Source organism: Limanda limanda, chromosome 19, assembly GCF_963576545.1.
Source record: "Limanda limanda chromosome 19, fLimLim1.1, whole genome shotgun sequence".
NCBI classification, from domain to species: Eukaryota; Metazoa; Chordata; class Actinopteri; order Pleuronectiformes; family Pleuronectidae; genus Limanda; species Limanda limanda.
The window spans coordinates 10,015,495-10,036,282 of record NC_083654.1 but is presented as its reverse complement, the minus strand read 5'-3'; the positions used below and the strand labels follow the sequence as shown (position 1 = coordinate 10,036,282).

The 20,788-nt window shown below is 45.4% G+C and overlaps 1 protein-coding gene across 2 annotated transcripts; it reads left to right on the top strand.

Moving 5' to 3' along the window:
• Nucleotides 1-890: 890 nt before the first annotated feature.
• On the top strand, nucleotides 891-19,514 carry igf2bp3 (insulin-like growth factor 2 mRNA binding protein 3). Of its 2 annotated transcripts, XM_061092807.1 has the most exons (16): nucleotides 891-1,245; nucleotides 2,283-2,343; nucleotides 7,568-7,616; nucleotides 10,755-10,806; nucleotides 11,051-11,114; nucleotides 12,184-12,462; nucleotides 12,588-12,722; nucleotides 13,101-13,223; nucleotides 13,396-13,531; nucleotides 15,333-15,464; nucleotides 15,619-15,687; nucleotides 16,756-16,878; nucleotides 17,021-17,095; nucleotides 17,304-17,435; nucleotides 17,632-17,745; nucleotides 18,451-19,514. In XM_061092807.1, the coding sequence occupies exons 1-16, from the start codon at nucleotides 1,071-1,073 to the stop codon at nucleotides 18,550-18,552; spliced, it is 1,821 nt and encodes a 606-aa protein (XP_060948790.1). In that variant the 5' UTR covers nucleotides 891-1,070; the 3' UTR covers nucleotides 18,553-19,514. The 2 variants fall into 2 exon arrangements, with proteins under 2 accessions (XP_060948790.1, XP_060948789.1); XM_061092806.1 differs by lacking the exon at nucleotides 15,619-15,687.
• Nucleotides 19,515-20,788: the final 1,274 nt, after the last annotated feature.

The following is a 20,788-nucleotide window of genomic DNA, read 5'->3' as shown; positions in this document are numbered from 1 at the left end:
CCGTGCAATTTAACAACATAGCGCAACATAATTTATGAATGGCCCCACCCCCTCCCTCCTTCCCTCCCTCCTACAGCGCACTTTACGCAGCCGTGCGCACAAACCCCCGCAATATCATCGTGTCCCCCCGGCTGTGGGCGTGCGCGCACTCACTACCATTTTTTTTTTTTTTTAAAACAATTCCTCAACCGACCAATGAGAGCGGAGGGTCTCGCAGAGAAAGGCACACGAATGTGATTCTAGTAAAGATACACTGGGTTCTCACGGAATCCCTTTACGCACACAGCTAGCCAGGATTTTTCCCCCAACTCCAAATCCACTCGTCCCCTCCTTTCTTTTCATGCTCTCTCTCTCTCTCTCTCTCTCTCTCCACTCCCTTCCCCGTGCTGTCCCCACCCCAGATTCCCCGTGCAATTTTTCCCCCCCAATCCCAAACACTTAATTGAGCAATTGGGATTCCTCACGTGTGGGCTGATTTGTAGTTTGAACACGTGGCTCATTCAAAAAAGCCGGAATAGCAGCGGATTTCTCTCTCTCTCTCCCTCGCTCGCTCACCCTCCCTCTCTCTCTCTCTCACTCCCCCCTTCTCCTGCTGCTTCTTCTTCTCTTCTTCTTATTCCAGGCTCTGGACTCAGAGGCGGGCACCAGCCTAACCGTGTGTGTGACATTCTCTGTCTCTTTGCCAAAAAAAACAAAAAGAAAGAGGGGTTTTGGAAGGAAGACGCGCAAAGTAGTTTCCCCTCCTTTCTTTCTCCCTGCCCGCCGCCGTTTTTGGAGATTTAATAATTGAGCGTTTTATTTATTTGCGCGACAGAGATAGCGGACGCGAGGGGCTGAAAGGGAGCGCACCATTACGCACGGTGCGAGCGAGGCTGCCAGTTCCGAATCTATCTGTGGCTCGAAGGCACCGGGGGAAGCAGCACGCCGCGGCCACTTCACCGGAGTAGTAAAGGGCGATTTCCAGGGGGGCTCCTCCAACAAAAAACACAGTGCACGTCCGCCAGCGACGAGCGAACTATCTCTCCCTCCCTTCGGCGTGAAAAGAGCAAAAGAGAAAAGACGCCGAAAACATGAATAAGCTGTACATTGGCAACGTGAGCGCAGAAGCCACCGAGGAGGACTTGGAAAGTGTCTTCGAGCAGTGGAAGATTCCGCACAGTGGTCCGTTCCTCGTCAAAACCGGCTATGCGTTTGTGGACTGCCCGGACGAGAAGGCTGCGATGAAGGCCATCGATGTTCTTTCAGGTGAGGAGGAGTGAATTTTTTTGTTGATTTTCGGGGGGGTTCCACAAAAAAAAAAGGTTTAAAAAAAAAAAAAAGTCCTATTTGGGGGGAAGACGCACGGCGGCGAGGGCTATTTGTGTGATTACGGCCATTTAGTTGGAGGGCCCTTGTGAGGAAACGCATGGGGGGTGGTGGTGGTGTGTAGGGGGGGAGTGTATCCAAGCGTCCCTCTTCTTTTTCTCACACAACCTTTACTTGGCCTTTTGACACTGGGCTGAATCACTCAAACCCCATCGTTGGGTTTTTGTGTCACCACACGAGGGAAAATGGTGGAGTAAACACACAAAGCAGGCGTGAGGAGGATGAGAGGAGCTGGGCTTTCCTGGTGCATGTTGTGTGTCTGTGTGGTGTGTGTGTGGACGCTGTAGTGGGGCTCCAGCACACACAAGTCCACTTTGGCACGGGTATGGTTAGCACGGCTCTCTCTTTGACCCCCGTGTTTTACCCGTTTCAAATGGAACTCGCCCTCTGGTGAGAGTAGCCCACCCGGGCCAGTGGCCACAGCGAGACGCCACATTGTGGAGCCGCTTCGCCCATGCTGACACACCAGGTGGTTTAATTGTGTTGATCAAAATGTAGGCCAACTTAAAACTGGGCCCCACGACTGTGTGTGTTTCCCCCCCCCCTCCACCACCCCTATTTTCTCTACACTTTCTCCCCAAAAGTTTATTGTGTTCACACACACAACGCGTATATTCGCACACCAACCAACTCGCAGTTTTTTCCGGATTTGAGCTCCTTGCTTTTGGCTTCATTCGCGTCCTCGTGGGAAAATGCAACCCAATATCGTATTGTGCGTAAAATACACAACACCCTGCACAAACCCGTGCCAGAGTTTTAACACAACACTTGGTAAAACAAAGTAGTAAACTCCAGTAAGCCCCTGGATGCGTTTACACGAGCACACACAGTGGAGGGCCTGTTTTGGAGGCTGAGGTCAATAAAAGGGATTCGTGAATATTTTTTAAAAATGGCTGCTTTCTGATTTTTTTTTCTAGGTAAAGTTGAACTTCATGGGAAACTTCTGGAAGTTGAACACTCGGTCCCTAAACGTCAAAGGTAGGTTTGCTTTTCTAAATGATATTTTTAAAGAGCTCGTTTCAACTCATGGGAGCTCCAGGTTTGTTTTTTTTTGTCTTCCTCCCTCTCTCTCTCTATCTTTCTCCCTCTCTCTCTCTCTGTCTGTATGTTTGCCATCTTCTGTTTCTGTTTGTTCTAGATGTGTTGCCGTAAATGTGCACGTAAGTTAATAATTCAGCGGTTTGAGTATTTTCATTTCGGTTAAACGAGGTGTCTTCTTCTTCTCCTTCTTCTCCTTCTTTAACCTCCCCCCTCTCTGAATGCTGTGGGGGTCAAATGAAAGGGGCGTATGGTGCTGCACTCCTCCTCTCGCCATGACTTGTGGAGGCTGCTCTTCAAAAAAAAAAAAAAACCCGTCGTGCTATCTGGAGGCCTGATATCTAGCCACCCGGCCGCCGTAGTGCCATTTTTTTTTTTATTGTGACCATACAAACCTTTTACGTGTTGTTTAACCTCTGGGTGATTCGAAAGCAACCCGGGTGTGAGGCGTTCAGGCCTGCATGGTGGAGTCGTCCATTTGAGAAGCCCTGTCCTTCTCTCCCCCCCATGCCTGCCCTGTGCTTCCGCCCTCCTCTGCACATTGTGCTGCTCCTGCTAGAGATGGACTCTCTGAATGGGAGGTTCGGGGCCCAAGTCACGGCGGAAAAATTCATGATTAATAAAATAATTATTTAGTTTGTCAGAACGTGACCAAACGCACTCAAACCGAGTGATTTCCTGAAGGTGCTCTTGTCTGTCTGCTATATATATTTTTCCGCAATCTGCGAGGGTGTAAAATGCAGGAGCACTCGTGTGCGGGTTCCCCTGGCTGTGGCGCATTGTGGTGGTGGTTAATCCCGTTATTTGAATTAAAAGAAAATGGCTGCTGCTTTCTAATTGGTGGACGGGCGTCCGAGTGGTACGTAAAGTCCGTTGTTCGATTCCTGTGACGTTTAATTTATTGACACGTCTGGAATCCCGGTACAAGTCCAGGTATCACACGTGGCTAGAAATATTTTTGTATATGTGAAAAAGGGGATTCTTACGGCACATTTACGTTATATATATATTTTTTTTAAATTATAATTTAACCTTATTGCCAGTGAAGACCCATTATTGGTGTGGTTTCCTGGGCAAAATGGCCGCTTGTGTAAATAAACCAGGTGAGGTTATTTGGGAATCGTCTGTCAAAATGTCTTCCTCCAAATTGACTCGTATTCAGGCTGATGACGTTGCTGTGTTCTATACTCTGCAGTGTTGGACATGGCAGCAACAGAGTCGAGTTTCAGCCTCACTTAAAAAAAAAAAAAGTGCCCTCCCTCTACTACATGGAACATGGCAATAGTCAATGGGAACAGTATTTGGAGTATAGGCTACACACACACATTCGGGGGGGGGGGGCCCTCTTTTTGCATTCCAGCCTGCAAAGATCAGCTGGGGGCTCGGCCAGTCTCCATGGCTTAACCTTTGAACCCCCCAGGAAGGGGAAGTGCTGCAGCAGCCCGGGCCCAAGGTGGGGCAGCTGCAGTTTCGCTGGGATAGGACAGCGTAGGGTGACGTGTCGGTGCAGCGATGACCAAAATGTCTACATTCAATTACAATATTTTGCAGTACGCCCCCCTGAATGTGATGCTGTGGTTTAAAAAGTCCTCTAAAATTATCTCTGCTGCATTAGCTGAAGGTCTGCTGCATCCAGTGGCCGGTTCTCTAAATTTGCTGTGTCTCAACAACTTAAGGCAGCAAAGTTCGTGTAATGAAAACATCTCGTCTATAGATGTATTGTATTTTTTTTTAACCCTACAGTTAATTTATCTAATTAACTCTAAAAGATGAGATTTTTATTTATTGTGTGCAAATATTTAAATCTGGATCTAGAACATTTTAACGTCCACGTGTTCTTGAACACGTCCTGAGCGTTAATTTATTTTACATTTTGAAAACATGTAAATTGTGCAGATGTCGAGCATGTGAATCCTACATTTGTGTCTACGTTTAGTCTATCTGGCACTTTCTACAATTGACATTAGTGTTAAAAATGGAATTTTAAATTTTCACTACCAACCGAGCCTTTAACAAAATCATGTTAGATTGTTGGTACAGCTGAGCCACAATGTAATGTATATTAATTAAGCTTTACTTTTTATGCTACTCAATAATTAAATCCACATATAAATCAGACTGATGCAGCAATGTCATTATTTTAGACATTCTAGGGCCATATTCTCCTTATTCTTGGATAAGTCAATCAAAATAAAAAATCCTCACCATCTACACATGTGCATTCCTGTTGGTTGAGTGCACAGTATGAAAGAAAATAGCATATAGCGATAGAAGAGGTGGCCTCAAGTGTGTGTGTCTAAAAAATTTTTTTTTTACCAATCACAAAAAGACATCTAAATTGAGACAATGGTTTCGATGGAATGAGTGTTTTGCAAAAAAAATGGCTCCTGACTCCTATTGCAACAATTGTGGGTCAAGGGTTCACTGTGGGGCCCCAGCTGCAGAACTGGGGATTTGGATGGAGACTTAAGGAGCCAGAGAATTATGAATGTGGCCCCTTGTTTAACTCAGACTGCAGGCGAAGGCTCCGTAAACCCCCCCCCCCCCCCCCCCCCCCTGCAAGGCTCAAATCAGAATGACTTTGTACTTTTTAGCTTTTTTCTTTACAATATGTAAAAATAATGATTTGTCTTTGGTGGAATTCTCTGGGGAAATTCTAAACCAGTTAATCCAAACCTTAGGGTTGAACGTAGCCTATTGGGCCTGTGAGAAGGGGGGGGGCAGCGGAAACCAGTTTGGAGTCCAGTCATTCAGAACCTCTGCATGCTTAATAGTCAAAGGCTGTGGACGGGCACTGAGCACAGGTCACGTGTGTAGCAGGCGGTGGTGTGGCTGTGGAGCGTTTCACTGTGGAACGATTGAAGCAGTGATGAATCTGAATGCAGGTGTGGTGCAGTGACAGGCGGCGTGACACTTCGTGTGGACGTCCACGCTTGCTTACGTGTCTACACACCCACTTGTGTGCACAGCGTCCACGGTGCAGGCCCAAAGGTCTCAGCTGGGTGGCGAGGGAAGGGCGTGCGCCTAGCGAGTGTTGGTCCATTCTTTAGAGTAAATAAGGAGCCTCCTCTTGGCCGTCACATGATGAGCAAACCCAAGTCACTCCTCGCTCCCCCTCCCACTTCTTCACCCCACACTACCATGTTCCTGTCAGTCCGTGGCCATGGCAACAGGGCCCCACCCCCCATGGGCCAGAGAGGGCCCTTGTTACCCTTGCCTGAAATGGGGCTAGTCCCCCCCACTACACCCCTCTCACACATACTCCCCCCACCACGAATTCAAAGGCTGGGACCAGGGAATGTATACCTCCCCAACCCCCACCCCACATCCTGGTTGACTTCTTCTCTGTGCTGCACAGACCTATAGGTTAATCCGACTGGAAGTGCTCGGCACATTTGCACATTCACATTTCTCATTGGTGTTCCCACCGCAATGCAGAGCACACGGAATGTGCCGGGTGGAAGAGGCTGGATCAGCCGGCAAAGGCACACTGGAATTCCTCCCGGAACTTATTTGGGAATTTTCTTAACAATTTAGAATTAGCTATTTTCCTAATGTCTCAGAGTAAATATGTTGACCTGCTGTTGGCTAGATCATGGTCGTAGTGGCTAAGTTGAGGAATTTACACTACTGCGGCCCTCGCTGCACATGTGTTTTACTGCCTTGACTATGTTGTGTGTACGCCTTCTCTTGAATTAGAGTTCCTGGTGGTAAAGACTGGGTCTAAATGCTGCATGTTGTAAAGTGCTATCTACCACACAGCAGATTACAGAACGGCCATTAGAAGTGGAGCAGTTGGTTCAAGTCGATGAGCTGCATTTGTAAACGTCATTTAACAGCTCAGTGAAGCTTGAGGAAAATGAACGAGACGTGTGTGTGTGTGTGTGTTTGTAACGTAATTCTAAAAGTTTTTACACACGTGCTGGAAAACAGTGTCCAGAAGATCTAGCTGGGATTGGCCTTCACATGCTGCACATGTATCACGTATGTGCAGAACCAGCATAAGGCTGAGTTGGAAATGGGCGTTTTGATTCCACATGGTGTGGGGGGGTGTGTGTGTGAGGCCTCAGCTCCCAGCCATGTGTATGTTTTGGTCTTTTAGGTTTCTGTGTGTGTTGTCCACTTAAACATTTTTTTATATCCTGGTTTTTCAACAACATCCTCTTGCTGACCGATACTTGTGAAAACTCCGACTCGTTGATCCACAAGTTCAAATGGCAGTGTGACCTCCACACACGGCCATTCCACTCGTGCTGTTGCGTGAAATTAAAGCAAATTCTGAATCTTCCTCGTCAAAGGCTGTATTCCTGTCCTGGTTGTTTTCTTGTGACTGAGAACACAGCAGCACCATTGTAGCTCCATTTCCTTTTATTGTATAAATTATTTTTACGAAGTATGATGAAACTGTTGATAGAGATTCCCTTTGCCCTCTGTTTGGCACCAGCACCACCCAAAACCATCGTCCCCTCTCTCTCCTGGTTTTGATAACAGCTGGATGCTCCTGGATGAGTGTCTATTTTGGTTGAGAAGAGTGGACTCGGCCTCGCAGTGGCTAAAACCTCATGATGCAATGTTAGGGGCACATGCTTGACTCGGACGTGTGTGGACAAGATATTTGGAGGCCGTATCTCTGCCTTTTTTTCCCTTTTTCTTTTTTGCTCCCTTCTTGATGCCTCTCCTCCCGCTTCACAGCTTCTCCTTGTCATCTCGCTCCTCGCACTCTGTGTGACACAATTGGGAATTGGGGCAAAGGGCGTGGTATGGTTTCTGGTTAATAATTTTAATTTTGATCAACCTCATCTTAATTTAGGCCCTCCCAGGGCTGATTCTACAGCGCCCCTTTCCCCTCTTCTCCTACTTCAGTTCCTTTTTTTTTTTTTTTTTTACCCAGGTTGCCTCAGTGCACCTGCAGCTTGCTGGGTTGGGAATGGGATTCAAGCAGAAGCCATATCTGCAGCTTCTTAACCCTACTGAGTCTTTACATCGTCATGGGGAATGAGGACCTGCTGGTTTGTCAAGTGCATCAACGTACCCTGTGTTTTCTGCTGCTAACTGTCTCTCTCCTTCTCTCCCACCTCTGTTTGCATCTCCCTTCATCAATTTCTTCTCTCTTCCTCCTCCTCCATCCATCCCCCACCCTCTTCCTCCCTTATTCTCTCTCCAGGAGCTGTAAACTGCAGATCAGGAACATCCCGCCTCACATGCAGTGGGAGGTGAGTGCTAACAGGATGCTAACTGCTTCCAGGGCGGGGCACCGTGGGGCAACTGGGCTCATTTAGTGGCTTCATGGAGTCACCTTGCCTCCCTTTGGAGTTTCAGTTGAACATTGGCTTGGTGATCTGTTGCAAGAAGGTACCAGCTCAGACCAGAGTGTAGAAATACAGTTGTTACAAATGATTGTTGGCACTGAGTATTTACAATTGCCAGGTTGATTTTTATAGTTAATTTACACAGTTGCATGAGAGACAGGAGAGATGGTGTGGTTTTACTGAATAAAGATGGTGGAACAATGATGAAGGGACTGTCTTGATGGTATAGTCTACTTGCAAGTGAAGACACTACGCAAATCTCCTGATGTTTGTAGGCTTAGTCCTACGTGTGATGGTTACGTGCCTTCAAGCGTGTCGGTGATTTGATCCTTTTGGATCTTCAGACTGAAATGTCTTTTTTTTAATGGCGTATATTTGAGTTTGACAGCCTTGTCGCACTAGAAATAGATCTTGTGGAAATGAAGGTTAAAAAACAGGGGTTGTGAAACATCCATGGGAGAAATGGTTTGACCTGGCGTGTGCAAGTCCTTTTGTATGGTTTACGGAAGACAATTATTTTGGAACAGAAAATAAATAATTTAGAAGTTTTCCGATTATCGTTTTCGTCTTTCTTATGCTGACAGGAAGTCCTGAAATTAATTGATATGAATGTATTTAAGATGCACATTAATCTGTTTCCTTGACAAAATCATCACAATTTAACACTCAATTACATTGCTTCTGAAACTAATGCTACACTTCTAAAACCTATATCTGGGTTTCTAGACAATTGTTGATTCAATTGTAATAAATGTTAAGGAAATAGCAGGAAGAATGAATGAAAACATTTATGCAATTTAATTTGTAATTAAAAGGCCGTTGATGTCACCACAAATTCCCCAATAAGTTGCCAGTTACATTAATTCTCCTAACACTGTCCAAAATGAAACCTCGACAAACATCTGTTTAAAAAATGCAAAACATTTAAACCCCATCAATTATTTGACGTGATCTTGGATTAACCGTGGGACAGTATATAGACTAAAAGATTTGCCTGCAATTTTTTTTTTCTGATAAGGGAAGAAAAAAAAAAAAATCTCCAGAAAACAATGTTTGATTATGTAAAACTTTCCTCTGTTGCACAAGCAGCTGTTTCACTGTACGTTCTCATGGCAGGTTTCTGCTCTGGCCATAAACAGAAAATTGACGCTGAAGGTCGGTGTGAAATCTCAAAAGCAGTCCTCGTGCTTTTGTGTTCCTTAAAGGGTTAACGGGCAAACCGTGTGTCATGTTAAAATGAATAATATCAAGAGGAACATGTGCTGGAACATGGTCAGATTTCAAGGCCACTGCCTGATTAGTGAAAAATGAATGAGTGTTGAGCAACAGTTGTGTGTGTCTGCTTGTGATAAGCGTCTAAATTAATTCTTCACACTATTGTGCTCGGGATATGTATGTTTTATCTGGATTGATTTTTGGGACAACTTAAAGGTTAAAATTAAAGTGTTTTTAAAAAAAATAAATATATATATATATATACATGTTGGACTTGAGATCCTTGCATAGCCTGCGTGTGGAATCTCATATCAGTAACATATTTACATGATATTTTTTTCCCTTCCTCCGTCTGCAGAGGTTTCGTGGTGATGGCGTGTGCTCGTAGTGTTCACTTCAATTTTCTGGCTCATAAAGACAATGGAAGCTATAATGAGGATTTTCTTGCTGAACTGCACTGTGGAGTATTTCTAAATTGTGAGTTTAACACATGGCTTCAGAACTCAGCCTAATTCCCTCCCTGTGATCAAATGGCCACAGAAAGGCTCAGTGTTTTGTAATGGTGGGCTCGCTTTGCCTACGCTTGTCCCTCAACTGCAGCTCCAGATCCACCCATGTTCCTCGCATGTGGCGAGCGAGTCGCTAGCTTTCTCAAAAGGTGACATGGAGGTTTCTCCCCCTCAGAAGGGGGGAGGGTTAGAAGAATGGCGGAGAAGAACAGAGGGATCTTTTGATGCAAAGGCCTTGTATGTGTCTTATCAGGTAGATAAGACAATGGGTTGTGTGTGTGCGTGTCGCCTCGGAGGGAGAGAATAGTGGCGAGAGTAGTGGCGTGTTCACGAGCTGTAGTGGGTGGGTGGGCCAGAGTTGATTCCCCTTCCCCTCCATGTGCTCCGATTCACAGAATGTGTAGCATGAACTCCTACCCCTCCCCCAGTCACTGCTTCCTGCTGGAATGTACCCCACCCTTTCCTGAATGGCCTGGATTCCCATTGGTCAGGCCCAGCAGATGGACGGGCGGCGCAGCCAGCAAACACTTGGCTTCAGGGAACTCACACTGGTGCAGAAGCAGCCAATGATGAGGAGCGGCGATGGCAGGGGGGCGGGAGGCTGCTTGGTTGGTGGGTTGGTGGAATGGGGGGGCAGGGACGCAGTCTTGTTGGCTAGAAAGTGGGGTTGAGCTCCTGGGGGTGTGGCCCTGGGTTTTGACTGAGCATGGTCAGAGGTTTTAGCTTAGAACCCCACCCCCCCACCCCCGTCCACCCACAGTTGATCACATCTATGAATTGAAATCCTTTGGGCTCCAGATTTGTGCAGGGGGCCGGCTCAGTGGGCCTTTTATTCTGGATGCATTTAATATTTTTTATTGTTTCCATTTTACAAGTATGATTTGCACATGCATTAATTTTGTTCATTTTTGGCAAAGGAAACATGGCTTCATGTGACTTTCCATTTTGAAATGTAATCCCGTGTATTGTGAGGTGCATTCGACTGCTTGTAAGCCCAACAATTAAAATGCAGGCGCTTGCTTCCATCTTTTCCAAAATAGACATTTTTAAAGTGTTATAAAACTCACGCAGCACCTGGAGCTCCGTGAAAGTGCCCTGAGGAGTTGAGTCCTAATTTGAGGGAGACAGGCTTTTTATAAGAAGGCATCAAATGTATCCATGTAACTCCACATTGAACTCCGGGGTTCAGAATTAATGGAGTGTGTCCTGGCCGGGAGCTGGGCTGGTTCCCACAGATGAGCGTCTGCTCGCTAACAGGCTCCGGTCAAAGCTTTCGAAGTCTCCGAGTAATCATGGCTTTTCTTCCTCTTCCCCTCAGGTTTTGGATGGTATGCTTGCTCAGTATGGTGCAGTCGACAGCTGTGAACAAGGTAAATACTGTCTTTTGTTAAAGGCTGCTCATAATGCATTTTCACAGCCTCACCCTAAAACACACTGGTTTCAAATTGTGTTTTATCCCAACTGTACCATCTGGTTATAATTGATTTCATTTAAAAATGTGATTTCCTGAGTACATTTGTTTTATATGCGAGAGAAGCCCACGCTGGTGAATTAAATCATGTCGTCGTTATCGAGTGTGTTTGTGAACTGACTCTGCTGTGTGCGCTCCAACAGTCAACACTGACACAGAGACTGCAGTCGTCAATGTTCGATACGCAGCCAAGGACCAGGCCAGGCTGTGAGTACACACACACACAGACACACACACACACACCATCACAAGCATGCATGCAGCGTATTCACATCATTGACCTCCATCTCATCCCGCATGACGTCTTTGGCATAGCTCTGCCCAAGATTTTCTTTCTGCCCATCATTCTCTGTTGGAAACTCCATCATCTCCCTCAGTCTAGCGTTCCCATCATGCACTTGATTTCCTCCTTCCTACAACCAGTCTAATTTAATTTGACTTGCAATGACGATGGGAAGGCTGGAGAGTGTGTGTATGTTGGAGAGGGAGGGGGTTAAATTGGCCATCTGGTGCCCCCTGGTGTACATGTATCGTACTACACCGTTTCTCTCTGCATGAGCGGTTGAAGAAGGCTCCAGTCATACTCGGTTGATTTCACGACAAATCATAATCCCAGAGAAAAGGCCGGCATGTGGGGTGGGCCAGTGTCCTGAGGCTGGACGGAAAGGTGTCTTTTCCTCGTGGTGCCCATCACCTGTGAAACCGGGGAACTTGAGCTCTGGTTTAAATGTCACCATTCCGTGGAGTCCAACATTGACGTTGTGACTCAAAACCAGTTTGTTTATACAGTAGAGTGAACAAAGGTTAAAGCCAAGTTAACTTGTAGATTTCACTTGGTGTTAGCAGTCTTAAAGTTGTCCTGTGTGAAATCGTTCCCACTCACTAATACGTTCTCAGACATTAACTCCAGAAAATATCTGGCCCGTTTCCAGATTTGTCATTCACATTAAGGATGCAGCAGGAGATTGTCCTGTTCACAACAGGAAAAGGTCCTGAACATTCAGTTTAGGGGGGGTGTCCAGGTAGAGTATGCAGGGGCCCGGACATCATGTATAAATTCCACTGTGGAAATCGCCTGTGTTGGCTTTGGCGCCAACAGCTCTCGGATCTCATTGTCTTACTAAATCAACATTTACGTCAATGCGTGTATGACACACCTTTTTCATCCTGAGATATTCATTCTTTTATTTTTTTCTGGGCCCGTGGTGTTAGAAATCCTCTGGACATTTGAAAAGCAGCTTGGAGTTTTTTTTGACATTTCCTTTCTGCACCACAGGGCGATGGAGAAGCTGAATGGATCTATGATGGAGAACTATGCCTTGAAAGTGTCCTATATCCCAGATGAGACGGCAGCACAGGAGGGTCCTTCACCGGGCGGCAGGAGAGGCTTTAACTCGCGGGGACCCCCTCGCTCAGGCTCTCCAGGCCTGGGCGCGCGGCCCAAAGTGCAGTCAGACATCCCACTGCGCATGCTGGTTCCAACGCAGTTTGTAGGCGCGATCATCGGCAAGGAGGGCGCCACTATTCGCAACATCACCAAACAGACCCACTCAAAGTACGTACAGAGAGGTCAGGAATTATACTGAGCATTGCAAGGGAGCTATGTTTAGCCACTTCCTCTGGGTGGACCAGTCATCTGCTGCATTATAGAAAATCTCAATGATCTTCCCTTTGTTCCAGGATTGACATCCACAGGAAAGAGAATGCAGGCGCGGCAGAGAAGCCCATCACGATCCACTCCACCCCGGAGGGATGCTCGAACGCCTGCAGAACCATCATGGAAATCATGCAGAAGGAAGCCATCGACACAAAATTGTAAGTTTTTGTAGAAACGACATCAGAGCCTCAGCTTAACTTGGTTCTTAACTTTTGAACTTGTCAAATACCACTGCTGCAGCTTTTCTGTGAGAACCCAGAACATAATCAGATTTACAGCAATGCAATGGTTTCCCTTGTGATTGTTAAGCTCTTTCTGAAAATACCCTGTAATTATATCGCTTACAATCCAGTCAAATTAGGGTAATGTATGTAATATCATGCACATGATTTCAAAATATACTTTGTTCAGTAAGAAACTTTACTTTGACTGCTTGCACATTGAATATGAAAGACCTTGAATCTGCAGTGCTGGTTTGCTGGTTTAAACTGGATGTTGAGTTTTCTGTTGCTTGACATTCTCTCTGCCCATTGCAGCACTGAGGAGATTCCACTGAAGATCCTTGCACACAACAACTTTGTAGGAAGACTAATCGGGAAAGAGGGACGCAATTTGAAAAAAATCGAGGAGGAAACAGGGACCAAGATCACAATCTCACCGTAAGACTGCATGACCGATGTCTCTTTCGAGGAATTCTATTTGTTGTCCTTGCCATTCATAAAACTGCCACATGCATTTTTAATGGTGAAAATATTTTCCTGTGGTTTGACAATTTATACTCTGGACACTGCTGCTCTCATGCCCCATCACTCCTCGCATTTCTTTGCCCAGTCTCCAGGACCTGACCCTGTACAACCCAGAGCGGACCATCACAGTCAAGGGCACCATAGAAGCTTGTTCAAGAGCTGAAGAGGAGGTGATGAAGAAGGTCGGGGAATCTTACGACAGCGACATGGCTGCTATGAACGTAAGACTTTAAGCACACAACAATCACGTGGACAAATGCTTTAAATGGGAAGTGTGAATTACTCTTCAAATTCTTATGGTCTATTCCAGAGGAATGTTTCATTCATTGTTTCAAAAGTAATATCAGTGACGGGTTTGCATAAATTCATGAAACTAGATGGCCAAAAAACGATTTCAGGAAAGAAATCTGATTACAGAGTCTCCATATCCAGTGGTGATCTGAAAATATGGCTGCCAGTAGCACTTTAATATCTTGAACATACACACAACATACAAAAATGACACGTTGTTGAAAATTGGTTATTTGTGATTAAAATGAGGCAATGATATCACTTGACACTCGATGTCCGTGAATAGACTTAATCTTAGCCGTTGACCTCGATGCTGCTTTGAATTCTGGGAATGGGAAAACTGTTCCTGGAAAATTAAGTGAGGGGTGTGCATTTTGTTTTTGTTAGGGGGACATGATAAATAAGGCACTTAGTAGTTTATACAGAAAATGTTCAAGAACAAAAAGCATTGATAATCTTTACATTTTTTGATTAAGTTTGCACGTCTGGGACTTAAACTTAAGCCATTGTAAATTTGCAGTGACCAGTCTAGTGCCAGCTTTAGACCTGCTTGTTTGGAATGGTCTGTTTTCTGGGTCTGTGGTGATGGTGATTGCAGCTTTTCTGTCTGAAACTGTAAAAGTGACCGGCTATGGGACTCAACTGGAGTGGAGAGAGAGTTGTCATTCTGGTTGTCGTGAAGGTGCTGCTGTGATTGACGTCTCTTTCGTTGACGAGTCCCTGCCGCCGCTGCCACAGAGCTCTGGTCACCTTGATTGAATATTTTATTTAAGCCTCGGAAGACACATTGAGGGATAAGACCCTCATTGTGGGGTACAATAAAAAAGTTGATACATTAAAAGTTAATACATTGAATAAATAGGAATGAAATAAATATGCATATATATATATATATATATATATATATAGTAATACAAGGTAAAAAACATTTGTCAATAAAATACCATGGCCAAGTCAACTAGCATCTACAGTCACTGCAGGAGAAGTCAGCTGTACATGAGACCAGACTCGAGAACTCCCTCAATGAAACAAATGAGCGCAACTTTAAAGATTTTTGGACCTCATTCCAAATGTAGGGTGCTTTATAACAGAAAGCTGTCTTCCCCAGGTTGGTCTTAACACCTGTTTATTAATATTCAACGTATCGCGTTTGACAAAAAATACCAAATTCGACACTGCACTTCCTTTGGCCCAAAACAATATACATGCCATGTGTGAAGCTGTTAAGATGAACTCTCAAGATATGCAAGCCTCAAACAGAGAATTCCTGAAGTGGTAGATTATATTAAGTTTTGTCCAGAGTTGTCACTTGGGTCAAACTTGTGTTTCATATCAGTCTTCTGGGCAGTGTTCTCCCCTTCACTGTTTAAAATGCCCACTGTGAATAGGTTTGGTCTCTAGAGATAATCTCAGTGTAATAAGCCAGATCCTTCATTGCAGTGTTTGTGCTCTCTCCTAACCGCCAACATCAGCTGCTGTTACATGCTGTTCCTTTCTGATAAGAGAGTAGAAAAAGGAATATTTGTAGTTTAAAGCAGTTTGCGTGACATCACTTCAAGCTCCTACAAACTCTACATGTGTATATTCAGAAGTTAACGAGCCACACTATTGATTTGACTTTGAAATTGGACATGTCCCTCTATTTCTCATGAGGTTGAAATGCCATTTTGTAAATAAGATGGATCACTGGTGTGTATTGTTTTTGACGAAAATGTTCTCAATTCCTTCCAGCTCCAGTCCAACCTGATTCCAGGCTTGAATCTGAATGCTTTGGGTCTGTTCCCCAGCGGAGCACCAGGCATGGGTTCCAACATGTCCAGTGCCCCCCCCCCCGGAGCCCACGGTGGAGGTTCGTCATTTGGAGTAAGTGACCGTCTCCATGCACACTAGCAATCCCCCCACTGGCTGTGTGTAATCGTGAAATCGCTGTGTTTCAACTCTTGTTTCAGGATGGTGTAACTAAAGCCAAAAATAAGTCTTGAGCAACTCAGTTCCATGTTTCTTTTGATTCTTTTAGTGCAGTCCTTATGGTGGCGAGGGGCCGTTTTGGGCTTCTATGCCGCCGGCGAGCAGCCAGCCCCTTGCTGTAAGTCACCCGTCCAAAAGTGCTTTGCACGGCTTGTGGCTGCTCGCTGCGGGATCAGGGGTCTCCTCCAGCCGCCCGTTTATCTTCGATATTTGTCGGAAGACCTCTAGTCTTTTGTGCAGTTAACCTGAGCGATGGGGAGACACAATCCCCAGGGGGCAACAGTAGCTTGGCAAAGGCGGGGCTTGTTTGACAAAGTGCATGTTTTTCAAACGGCGAGTGAGTAAAACATCCTTGGCACCGAGAGCCCTTCTCCAGAGTTTGGAAGCAGCCAACACAAGTTGTTGGCGTGCCCGGGGCTGACACATTGACTGGAATATTGGCCCACGTCCAAAATCAATTGCACGCCCTGCTAACACAAGTGATTCGCTGTAGCAGCTTGCAACAAGGCATTTGGAAATAATCATCAGTAGTAGGACATTTTCTCATTGAGTGGCGAGAGCACATGATTCATATCGAGATGCCAATGTCGACCAGATGAATTAACTAAATGGATGCATGTAGCAAACTCAAGATTGTGGCTTTTGAATGGAAGTGGGCCGAGGCTGAATATTGTAAATTGTTATCTAACACTGTTTGATGTGCGCGCTTGAAAACAAACTGCTCAGTTTTGGGAACATGCAGTGTGATACATTTTTTAGTGTATTTTTTTCAGAAATGAGTAAGAATAAAGTGGTCCTATCAAATCCCATTGTTCCTGAACGCAACCTCTACTCGCTGCAGGACAGATGTGCTGCTGCCGATGAGCTGTAATTTTTAAGTGGAGGGTGTGTGTGTGTGTGTGTGTGTGTGTGTGTGTGTGTGTGTGTGTGTGTGTGTGTGTGTGTGTGTGTGTGTGTGTGTGTGTGTGTGTGTGTGTGTGTGTGTGTGTGTGTGTGTGTGTGTGTGTGTGTGTGTGTGTGTGTGTGTGTGTGTGTGTGTGTGTGTGTGTGTGTGTGTGTGTGTGTGTGTGTGTGTGTGTGTGTGTGTGTGTGTGTGTGTGTGTGTGTGTGTGGTTGAGCAGGCTTTCTGCAGCATTTGTGTGTGTGACCTTTCCTGGTCCCGGAGTACTTAAGTCTTTCTCCCCAGCAGGGACATCCAGAGTCGGAGACGGTTCACCTGTTCATCCCTGCGCTTGCAGTGGGAGCCATCATCGGAAAACAGGGTCAACACATCAAACAGCTGTCACACTTTGCCGGGGCCTCAATTAAGGTTAGTGACGGACGGGCCGGTGACGTCGTGACTCTTAATGGGAACGTGCGGATGGCGGCCGTCTTCTGTCACTTGACTGATGGGAATTGGAAATGTAAGTGAAGGTTTCTGTTTTTAACGCTGGCTGTCTGCCCTGCTGCAGATTGCCCCTGCTGAAGGAATGGATGCCAAACTGAGGATGGTAATCATCATCGGACCGCCAGAGGCTCAGTTTAAGGTGCTGTATCTTCACAGCTTTATCACACACAAAATACTATTGCTAGAAATAAAAGGACGCAGACACATTAAATTTGATGCTAGCAGCTGTTAGATAAGCAGCATTTTTCAGCCTGCACAGAAAAACGGTTTTGTTCTAAGGCATTTTCTCCTGGACAATTCCTAAATGCAGCGCGAGTAATCTGAAATCTGACCTTTACCCTCTGCAGGCTCAGTGTCGCATCTTTGGAAAACTGAAGGAAGAGAATTTCTTTGGACCTAAGGAGGAGGTGAAGCTGGAGGCTCACATCAAGGTTCCCTCCTTTGCTGCTGGACGAGTCATCGGGAAAGGCGGAAAAACTGTAAGCGCTCATTCCTAATCGACAATCGCTGCAATACTAAAACAAACCTCTCTCCTTATTCAGTTTTTCTAAAGCTAATGTAGCACAGATGGGAAGCTTTTTGCAGCAAAAGCAAAAATGTAACTCTGGTATTGGCAGCGTTCTGTAAATCCTCACACCTAAGCTGGTTATTTCTAACTCTCTGTTGTGGCTGCAGGTGAATGACCTGCAGAACCTGACGTGTGCAGAGGTGGTGGTGCCCAGGGACCAGGAGCCTGACGAGAACGACCAGGTCATCGTGAAGATTAGCGGACACTTCTTTGCGTGCCAGGTGAGTGTTAATAGATGAAACCCTTGTGTGTCTTAAAAGGCCTTGAATCTGATTTAGCTGGTGCCATGTGATGAGCAAACGGTTTCATTGAATAAAGGTCTTTACAGAAATTTATTAGAACAAAAAAAAATTATGAAAATTTAGCTGATTTATTTCTTTCTATTTTTTAACTCTAAGTCAGAAGTTGTGCACTAGAGAACCTGAGCCCATCAGGTGCAGACGGAAGATATCTGGTCCAAGACTGAGTCTTCTGTTCCCCATACAGTGTTTACAGTCCGACTTATTTCTTTTGTCATAAGAGTCAACAAACAGCGATACTTCTGTGTTTTAGGTCCAGATACTTTTTTGCTAATCCCTATTAACAGCTTTCTGCATATACATGCATATAAATTTAAAAGCCAAAAACCGATGCATTTCAGAAAAGGTCTTTTACCTATTTTGCTCTCCACATAGTCTGTTAGTCTGTGTCCAACCAAACCTGCTCAAATGTGATTGGTCTAAATAGAGCGGAAACCAGAAGGTTTCCAGTTACAGAATCTTGTTCCTTGCTCAGACAATTTCTTATGCACGTGCAGAAACAGTTAATAGAAATTAACTGGAGCATTGACTAACCATAAGGCATCCCTTCAGGATATCATGGGATCCTCAACAGACTCCTAATTCCATTATGTTGTCATGTGAACATTTTCTCTCCATGTCGTCCAGCTGGCCCAGAGGAAGATTCAAGAGATTCTCGCCCAGGTGAGAAGGCAGCAGCAGCCCAAGCCCGCGCCCGGAGCCCAGCCTCCACCGTCCCGCAGGAAGTGAAGGTCCAGCGGAGCTGGAGGAATGGTGACTGAATCTGCCAGAAGACTCGACAGATGGACAGATGCAGCAGAGTCCAGGAAGAGAAGACAAGGGGTCGTCTTTGCTCATCTCAGGGGTTCGAAGGTTATCACCAACTGAAACATCCCCCCCTACTTGTCTTTTACTTGACGTACTTTCGAGTGTGGTTCATAAAGAGACTGTGCGCCTCTTTACCTCCACCCCACCTCGGCTCTCTGCATCTCTGTGAGAATGTACTTCTGAGGGCTCCCAACGTCGTCACCTGCCCTCACGTGTACGCACCCCTGACCGCTCTCCTACTCCCCCCACGGGTGTTTAAAAACAAAAACAAACAAAAAAATTATCTTTTTTTTTTTTTTAAATTTTACACTAGAAACACAAAGATGAAATAAGGATCCCCCTCCTATCACCTCCTTGGTGTGGTACTTCAAACCTGACAAGCTGTTTTGGTTGACTTCAGATTTAGTTGACACTTTTTTTTTTGATAGCGTTTAATTGGTTGATGAAGCTTTCTCATGAGTTTTCTGTGGAAAGGAAAAGGCATTGCTATCAAGGTCCCGGTCGGACCAACAGAGAGGTTTATTTGGGGGGAGGGTTGGCTCAGATGGGGTGGGCCATGTTTAGGGGAAAGATTCTTGTTTCAGGACAGGACCCCTGAAAGGGTGGATTATATTGGGGCGTCCTGCCCTTGTAATGATAGTGGCATTTTATAAATTCGGATGCATTTTATAGATAGACCTATATACATAGATGAATATATATTTAGAGGTGAGGGCAGCACCACGACTGACACTTAAGGAAACGGTGCCGAACTGCTGCTGCCCAGGAAAACCAATTTAATATGCATTTTACTTAACTACCTCAGGATCTAGTACCTCAGAAGAGAAAAAATGATTATATATATATGAAAAATGTTCCTTTCTTTTTTTTATTTTGCTTTTGTGGTATTTTGTATACTTTATAAAGCTGATAGTCTTCGAACATTTTTATTTTTTTAAGAAAATTTAAAATTTGGTCAGCTGCCAACTGACCTTGCTTTCAACTCTGGTGCTTTAGGTGGCATTGTACATGTGTATGTGTGACTTAAGATGACCCTGTACATAAAGTCTATTTGTACATAGCAGCGCTGGAGCAAGAGTTGGCGCCCCCTCAGCTGGCGGCTGACAGGAGTATCGAGAGAAAATCGCCTCAGTTTTTCCCCTGAGGGTCCACCATCTTCTGAAGAAACTACAAAACAACTGATACGTGCAAATGAATGCCAACCGTTAATAATCGCAGCAATGCCATTTAGTTTTTTGGGATTGTCCTTGTTATTGGTAACGGTACTTTAATTTGTCAAAGAATTTCCTTTTCGCCTTCCTACGAGGGCTGTGGACTCGACAGGGCCGGACCACCACGGCCCGCTCTGTAGCGGCCCCCAGAATCAGCCGAGTGTCTCCGTCATCTGTTCCGTTCAGGCCGACCGCCGCCTCCTCGACAGTAACGTCTTAAAGCAAAGTCCAAGCCCGACTAGGTTTATTTGCATAGAGCAAGCTTTGTCAGTTCGGAGTGGCCCTTGTAGCCAGGCCATCGAATCAATGTTATCGCCGTTCACCGCATGGTGAGGGTAGGGGGAGTCACACTGATAGACGCAATCTTTTTTTTTTTTTTTTTTTTGCGCTTTAGGAAAATAAATGATTTAAAACTGACATTTCTCTGTAACCCACAAATGTAACGTGATGTTTTCGGTTTGTTGTTCACGCAGGGAGACAGAAGCCGCAAAGGGCACACAACTGAAAAAATACTGAGTGAACCCTGACCAGGGGTAAGAATAGAGGAAAGGAATCCAAAACGATTTATTTCATTTGTCTCTTCATGCCGAATGTAAATATATTGATTGTGGTTAAAAAAAAAGAAAAAAAAAAGTGCTTGAGTGTATCCATGCTTCCACAGTAGAACGCCGTCTACCTCAGCTGAGGGGGTGGGGGGGTTTGTTGTGGCACTAGGCGCCCCACCCTGCCCCCACTGAGCGCCAGCGCGCACTGATACCTCAGTCCCCTCCCACCCCCCCACCCTTCCCGAACACTTCCTTTTGACATGGGCGCGCCATCCTAACACCGCGCTTTAACTGAGGGGCACAAGTGATACTTAAAAATAATCCCCCGATCACCTCCCGACTCCTTCCTGCCAACCCCCCCCTCCTCCTCCTCCTCTGCAGTTTGTTTTTGATCTACCTCTT